We start from the raw sequence: 8,669 nt of genomic DNA, 5'->3' as shown, positions 1-8,669 counted from the left end.
ATGTGAAACGTAAACCTTCAAGCACAGTCAATAACACAACTGTTGCTTACCGGACAAGACTAAACAAGTTACAAACAAATAGTGTACTAATGCGAACCACTAGATGGCATGAGTATGTAAAGCATGTGAAATCTACAATTTCAGTTTCACACATCATAACAACTGTATTCTATTATTTTTCAAGCATTTGCAGCACCACAACAGTCAGCCCATTCTCAAATTTGTCTTTCCAAGGCTCTAATTTCGCAGATTCAGGAAATGTTTTCCCGTGGATTACATATAAACTCTTTCACGTCAATGCTTTATTGCTGTGGGTGTCATAAAAAACCTTTAAAAACAAAAGATTGCTAACCAATTTAATTGCATGGTTGCATATGGGTGCTTCAAAATTGAAGTAGTTTTCTTTACACATCTGGTTAGACAGTGGTACCCTGAAATCGGTCCCGGTCCTGGGAAGACCTGGCTTGGCAGTTCGGGCTGGACTGTTCCCATGAGGCACAGGGTCAAGACTGATTTGCATATGGCTGGGTCTGAACTGGGGTGGCGAAGTGCGATGAAGAGCAATGATGGATTCAACCTAGATCTCTGTCTAGGGGTGAGCGTCTGAAAAGTTGCAGCGCTCCGTCCATCATCTCCTTGTGTTTGCTTTGGGCTCAATTTCACCCTTTTTTTCAGTAGAGTTACCATTAAGCACAGAGCTTTGCATTACTGCATTTCTAAATCTACACAAGTTGTATTAAAAATATAGTCTGAAACAAGTTTCTGCATAGAAATTCCGCAACTCTTCAAATCTTCAGATATGCTCTATGGTGTTTTTATGCTTAATATGTCTCTTAAAATGAATATATTTAAATTGTAAAGTGCTTTGTCATATGCCTAAGTTTATGGGGCAGTATATAGGATGATGGAGAAACATGGTTTCACCACGAGTTTCTTGCTTACCTTTTGTACCTCCAACTCCCTCTTTTGTTCTGTTGTACACCCCTGTTTCCTCCACGAGCAGACCTCCCTCCAAGTCTGTTAAACCGATCAGTTTCCTCGTAATCCTCCCCACCTACAACACCTGAAAGAGATGTGATTTCTTTACTAAAAAGTTACAATTGCATCGACACACAACTGAAGGCAAAGACGCACACAGCCCTTCTATCTTGAAACATGCAAATAATGATGGCTGTAACCATGCATGTTACTGGAATATATTACGGGTCTTTCATGTGTATAATTTGGCACTCTGTGCTACAGTGACACAGTTTACTTGAGGAATTTTAGAAAAATTGGTTTTTTTATAAAGAAAATCTTTGATACAAAAAATTATTATAAGTCTACTTTGTTTGCAAATTAAGAAATATCAGCACTGGTAAGCCCAACTAGCGACCAGTTGAAAAGAATGGTACAATTACATTTAACGTTACCAGAAGTTGCAAACAGTCACCAATAGGGCCCCATGAACAAGAGCTCATAGCAAAATATTATGGTCTTTAGCTTGATACTTATCTACAAAAAGCAAAATTATCCTAGTTGTTCATTCAAGATGAACTTACTCCGGGTGAAATTCCAACAACTGTAATTCTAAGTGTCTCAGAGACCCAAATTACTGGGTCCTAAATATAGAACCGATGACGCTAGGCTCAGAAACACTGAACCTCTCTTTCCTGCTGTGGGTTACAGGGGTTGCACACAGCATGGTTTTTGCCTGACCACGGCAGCCTCACATGACAGAGAAGATAATGCTCCCCCTTGCAAGTTTAAACCTGCCCTCACTTTTAACTTAATCACCCTCGTAGAGACGAGCCCTTTTCTACACAGTACGCCAGGCTCAAGAGTCACTGCCCTAAAAAAATAGAACTCCAAATTAGTCCACTGTGCATATTTAACCACATTTAGGAACAGGCTCAATGATAAAGCATGCATCATAGAATGGATGACATTGATGTAAACATACTGTACTACGGTAATGCATATATTCAAAAACACTTGAAACTTAGTATTGTGGTACAGGGCCAGGTTATAGTTTAGGTTATTCACTGCTCATTAGCGCACATACCTGTGTACACTTTCTAAACACATATCTTACCTTTATGCATTGAATAACAAGGATCATACCTTCATTCCGTCGCAGGTGTCGGGAGGGATAGTTGAACTGCAGATCAATTTGCCTATTCTGCCGGGCCTCAGCACGGTTCTTGCTGTGGCAGCTGGTTTTGTGTGCTTTGTAGTCTATTTCACTCCGGAAGGCATGTGTAAACTGTTCAGTGCTGCAGCTGCCCTCATCACACAAAAAATGGGCTTCTCTGAAATGTTCGCGAAGGTAATCATAATCGCTGAAAAGGGACAAATTCAATAGTTATTTCAAAATAACCTCAGTTCTAAGATGTTTCTAACATAGGCAAGAAATAATAGAAATAAAAAAGTTACTTTCTTGTAACTTTCATGTAGATGGATACTCCTGCCATCTAGAGTTTAGGATCGAAGATAGCTCTCTGGAGATCTTAATCAAGGAATTCCACAGCACTATCAAGCCACTAACAGAGAATGAGGTTTATGTAGCTTCAATGTGGAATGCCAGCTCTTTTGCTTTAAAGTTTCCATGCATAAGACGAAAACAGCATCTTTAGCCAAAGATAGGTCACTATACCTATAGCTTTGCAAATCCTTCAAAGGTCTTTAACAATCAAATTTGAGTTTAGGCCTATTGTTGGCAGCATTCTGGTCTATACATCCATATAAAGTATAAAACGTATTGCATGCATCCTTCTACCTTGAAATGGGTCAGAGAACAGCAAAGGGAGAGGAGGATGACTGTTGGCAACTTGCAGGTGTTTACAGTTGGGAAAATTGTTACAGAAACTGCACTTAAAAAAAAAAAACTGGATGATTCTGAGGCTCCCAGGACCCTTTACGTTTTGGATGGCCTAGACTGAGGGCTTGGTGTCCCAACTGCTTCCTGACAACCCCACAGGATATGTCAGCCGTTAGACCAGCTAGCTCTACAGTGCCACTACCACCCCCATGTAGTCTACAGTGGTGTAGGTAGTCTCTGGCAATTACTGAACATGACAACCCCGATCCTCAGGGATCATGGAAAACAGTACAGTACATTTCGCTCAGATACACATGCTTGCTTTCTCTCAGAAAACACACAGGCTGGCGTTTAGGACGTTTCAATAAGAATTTATTGGTCCAGCGACAGCCTTGTGTAAAACATATGTGCTGCGACAATCAGGAGACAGAAGCATACAAAAGAAATTGCTAGTACCAATATAGTGAATAGTAGATATTCCTAAAATGTGCACACTAAGTAATTTGCTAAAATGTACCTAGCCTAACCTGAAAGTTCAGGTGTATGCGTGTATCTGTAGGCAAGAATCGCCTAGGGGAGAACCAGCCCCCTCACCTGATGGTTGAGAAGGAAGGACCCTGTCTCTGCATGGAGGACGACAATGTGCAAGGGATGTCAGACAGTTGCTTGCTGGAGGTTCGGCTTGCAGGACCCTCTTCTCAGCTTGGAAGGAATTCTCCTCTAATTTGTAGGGGGGAGCGAAGATCTTTTATACTAAAGTGGTCACTCCAGGGTTTGTACTGGAATCAATATGTTTTTAAAACAACCATGGATGTTTTGAAAACAATCAAATGTTTTGAAAACAATCACCAATGCTTTTCTAAACAAGTGTGATCATGTACAGCTGGCCGTTGGCCAAGGATGAAAAAAGTGGTGACTCTTATACAGAATAAATCTGCCGTGCCTGAGCACATATTTATGCATGTCAGGTAGAGGGATTAAGATAGAATACCTACAGCATGGTGTCGAGGAGACAGGATTAAGCTACTAGGTAAAAGGTCACCTGTTTAGAATCGTTATTGTTGTGTGGATGGGACAATGTATGTAAAAAAAGGTATACATGACAGGACTATCCTAAAGTACATGACACGTGTTGTGGGACTGTCACCAGCCAAAAATCTGGTGGTTGGGACTTCATCTTTATATACTCTATTGCCTTTTATGAGACAGAATGCTACAAATATGGGATTTTAAAATTTCCTAGCAGCATAGTTTACTATTATAGTAACTTGGCAAGTATTTTTTTATATCACATTCCCAAATCATACCTTTCCTTTGTCATCAATTACTTAATATCTACAGAAGCAAAGATGAAGAAAAAAACAACACTTTTCTATAAGATGTTTGACAAGGTGTAAATTCTATGTCTGGGCTGGAGGCTTAGATTATGCATTTCTCTTTCCACTGTATTTCTCTCAGCAGCCCAACAAAAACTGTCAACATGAATAGATTACATATCCCATGAGTCTTTTAGAATTTGTCACCCCATCAACCAATAACAGTGCTTCATGCACTTCAAAGCCACATAAAAATGATGCTACGGAAAGCATTATTATATGAAAATTCTACAAATAAGAGAAACAAAGAACTTGAGTTCATTAAAAAAAAAAAAGAAAAATCATTCATATGCTCCAAGCTTTGATCGAATTGCTCATTTTCTCAATTGGCTGGGGAAGATTACCATAAGATAGTGTCTATTCAATTCCTGATGCCTTACACTAGGCTCCCTAAAAACGTATGAGATATTTAGTTAATCTTGCAAAATTGATGGGATGAAGGAACCCATGAAGACAAAACACATCAGGCAAGAAACACTGAGCCATTTTTTCACAAGTTGGTTAAGTTGATTGATGGTGAAGAATGGGTCATCTCTGAAAAAGTGTCTACTGCAACCATCGTCACAGACTAGTCTCCTGAGAGTAGACAATCTAGAGAAACTAGATGACAGTTCAGGGGCTACTGTTAATGACTGCAGATATCAGTATGGCTTTGCACATACAGATTTATGCTGAGCACACACTGCATAGACAAGGACAACAGTGGAACATCAGAATGCACAGGGGGCCACCAAAAAGTCAAAAGAGTACATCCGAAAGTAAGCTTCACTCCTTTATGAGCAGAGATGGCAGAGAAATGACACATTTTCATAACAACCAACTGCGCTTCCTTAGTGGGAACATAAATAGGTTTTTGGTTGAAATACAATTCGTTGTGTTGAATTAGATAGGTCTTTATAAAAAAAAGCATTGAACTACTTCATACACTGGCTATGAGGAAATACAAGCTGATCATAAGTGAGTGAGAATTCTGGATAACAAAAAGATACGGTATCTCTAAGCATATTCTTTGTACCAGGAATGTAAGTCATACCGAACAGCAACAAAAACATGCTGGAGTAGCTTGATGACTTCTTCTGCAATGTAGGTTTCACAAGCGCTGAAAATCCTGATGTCCCGATATGAATGTCAGCAGCCCTACATGCCAAGAACAGATGCATACTGGTAAGTAGCATATTCCGTTCGAGGCATGTGGGCTGCTGTATTCATATCTGTGCATAGAATGGATAGCAGTCTCCTCCTTAGCGGTGGTTGCCCGTGCCAGCAGTCTGAAAAAGAGTCTTGAGAATAGCTTGTCCTACAGCTGCTTGCTGTTTGGAGTGTACATCTACACAGTAGTGTTTGGTAAATGTATGTATGGTAGACCATGTGGCTGCTCTACATATTTCTTCTAGAGGGATGTTTCCTAGGAAAGCCATGGATGCCCCTAACTTGCGGGTTGAATGTGCTCTTGGGGGAACTGTTAATGTGCCTTTAGCTTTCTGATAACAAATCTGTATGCACTTAACAATCCATCTGGCTACACCTGATTTGGAAATGGGGTTGCCTTTATGCTGTGGTGAAAAGGCAACAAATAGTTGCTTAGTTTTCCTGAAATGTTTTGTCCTGTCTATAGTACAGGAGAGCTCTCTTAACGTCTAGTGTATGTAGAGCTCTTTCTGCCACTGAATCTGGATTTGGGAAGAACACTGGCAGTTCTATTGTTGGATTGATGTGAAACTGGGATACCACCTTTGGCATAAATTTAGGGTTTGTACGTAGCACTACCCTATTTGCGTCAATTTGGATGAATGGCTCCTGAATAGTTAGGGCTTGCAGCTCACTAACTCTCCTAAGTGATATAATCGCCAGTAAAAAAGCCACTTTCCACGTTAGGAATTTTATTTCACACGAGTGTAGAGGTTCAAAAGGTGGTCCCATCAGTCTGGTTAGAACCACGTTCAGGTTCCAGACAGGTGAAGGTGGGTGTCTTGGAGGAATCACTCGTTTGAGTCCCTCCATGAAAGCTTTAATAGCAGGTACTCTGAAGAGTGAAAGGTGCTGCCTGTTTTGAAGATAAGCTGCCACCGCAGCTAAATGTTTACGTATGGAACTGTAGGCTAGATTGCATCTGTGTAAATGTAACAGATAACATATGATGTTTTGAGTTGATGCATCTAGGTGATTACGTCATTATTGTTACAATAGATGACAAATCGTTTCCACTTTGCCGCATAGCATGCTCTGGTTGTAGGTCTTCTTGCCTCCTTGATAATATTCATGCAGTCAGGAGGCAAGTTTAGGTAACCAAACTCTATGACTTCAGGAGCCAGATCGCAAGGTTCAACTGTTGCGGATCTGGGTGCTGAATGGCTCCATGGCTCTGCGTTAAAAGACTGGGTGTTAATTGCAGCCTTTGATGAGGCACCACGGAAAGTTCTAGGAACGTGGTGTACCACAGTTGCCTCGCCCACGTTGGAGCAACTAGGATGAGGGTCATGGAGTGTTGTCGTAGTTTGCATGCCACTAGTGGTATGAGCGGGGCTGGTGGAAAAGCATACGCAAATATGCCTGACCAGTTCATCCACATCGCATTGCCCTGAGACTGCGGGTGTGGAAACCTGGCGGCGAAGCTTTGGCATTTTGCGTTTTCCCTGGTGGCGAACAGGTCTATCTCTGGGTGACCCCACTGCTGGAAGTACGGTTGTAGCACTGAGGGATGTATCTCCCACTCGTGCATCTGGTGGCTGTGCCTGCTGAGCAGATCCGCCATCTGGTTGTCCCGCCTGGGAGGTGTTCCGCCATGAGGAATATGTTCCTCTGAATGGCCCACTTCCACATGCTTTGTGCTAGATGTGACAACTGTGGAGAGTGTGTCCCTCCCTGCTTCTGTATGTAGTACATGGCAGTCATGTTGTCCGTGCGGATCAACACGACTTGTTGCACAAATGTACTTTGAACGCCTTAATTGCCATAAAGATTGCCATCAGTTCCAGCAGGTTGATGTGCATTCTCTTTTGCTGTGTTGTCCATAGTCCCTGCACTGTGTAATGGAGGACATGCGCTCCCCATCCCAGGAGAGATGCGTCCGTCGTCAGCACTATTTGTGGTACAGGCTCTTGGAACGGTCGTCCCCTGCAAAGGTTTTGTGGGTTCCACCAATGCAGAGAGTTGTATGCGCGACCGGTCACCAACACTAGGTCTTTTAATTGTTCTTGAGCCTGGTTCCACTGCCGTGCTAAGCACTCCTGAAGCGGACGCATGTGTAGTCTCGCGTGAGGGACTATGAAGATGCAGGAGGCCATCATGCCTATTAACTGCATAAACACCCTTGCTGTGAGCGAGTGTGGGGGTCTGAATTTCTGAATCAGTAATTGAATGCTGTTGATTCTTGCTGAGGTTGGCTGCGCCTTTGCTGCCAGAGTGTCTATTGTTGCTCCAAGGTACTGTTGTACGTGGGCGGGTTGAAGATGAGACTTTGGGTAGTTTAATGAGAATCCGAGGCTGTGTAGGAGGTGAATGTGGCTGGCACATTGCTGGGCTGACTTTGCTTGGATAAGCCAGTCGTCCAGATAGGGGTAGACGTGAATATGGTTCCTCCGTAGGTGCGCAGCTACTGTCGCTAGGCACTTTGTAAACACCCTGGGGGCTGTTGTCACTCCGAAAGGCAGGACCTTGAACTGGTAGTGCTGATTTTGTATGGTAAACCTGAGATATTTCCTGTGTGCTGGATGTATCGGTATGTGGAAATATGCGTCTTTTAGGTCTAGTGTTGCGAGGAAATCTCCCTGACTGAGCAATGGTAGAACCTGCTGTAAAGTGAGCATGTGAAAATGTTCTGACAAGATGTATTGGTTTAGGGGCCTGAGGTCCAGTATTGGCCTGGGAGACCAGTCCTTTTTCGGGATCAAGAAGTACAGCGAGTATACCCCTGTACCCTGTTGCTGTACAGGTACGAGTTCTATGGCCCCTTTTTGCAGCATGCTGATGACTTCTTGCTGCAATAAGTGTATGTGCTCTGCGGACATAGGACGGTGTCTTGGGGGTATGTTGGGTGGAGTGGAGGTTAGCTCTAGACAATAGCCGAACTGGATAAGTTTTCTCACCCACCTGTCTGTGGTAATGCTTTCCCAGACTGGCAGGAACTGTTGTAATCGTCCCCCGACCGGTGATACATGGTCTGGGGGCAGTGACAAGGCGTCACTGTTTAGTATTGGCGGAGGATCTGGTGTTGTTATTCCCCCGTCCTCTGCCTTTGTTGCTGTTGCCACGGTATCCACCTCTATTGTTTTTATTATAGGTGGTCTGCTTGCTCCTTTATTGTATGGAGTCTGCTGGGATGCCTGGCCTCGTGCAGCTCCTCTGTTACCAGAGCGACGAAAGGAGCCTCCTCTGAATAGTTGTGACTGCAAGGCACCCATAGGCTTGGCTGTCTCTGTGTCCTTTTTAATCTTCTCTAATATTGTGTCCACATCAGGACCCAATAAATAATCAGGGTTCACAGGCTGATTTAA

The 8,669-nt window shown here is 42.9% G+C and overlaps 1 protein-coding gene across 1 annotated transcript in view; it reads right to left on the bottom strand.

The window, feature by feature from the left end:
* Positions 1-8,669, bottom strand: part of ZNF598 (zinc finger protein 598, E3 ubiquitin ligase) — a 187,735-nt gene that overhangs the window by 121,458 nt on the left and 57,608 nt on the right. Inside the window, exons 5-6 of the mRNA XM_078664856.1 lie at positions 2,104-2,321; positions 943-1,063 (exon numbers count right to left, since the gene is read on the bottom strand). Of these exons, the coding sequence (XP_078520982.1) occupies positions 943-1,063; positions 2,104-2,321 (339 nt within the window). The remainder of the gene's footprint in view (positions 1-942; positions 1,064-2,103; positions 2,322-8,669) is intronic.

Source organism: Lissotriton helveticus, chromosome 10 (assembly GCF_964261635.1).
Source record: "Lissotriton helveticus chromosome 10, aLisHel1.1, whole genome shotgun sequence".
NCBI classification, from domain to species: domain Eukaryota; kingdom Metazoa; phylum Chordata; class Amphibia; order Caudata; family Salamandridae; genus Lissotriton; species Lissotriton helveticus.
Note: the sequence above shows the minus strand (reverse complement) of the source record. Positions and strands in the feature narration are given on the sequence as shown.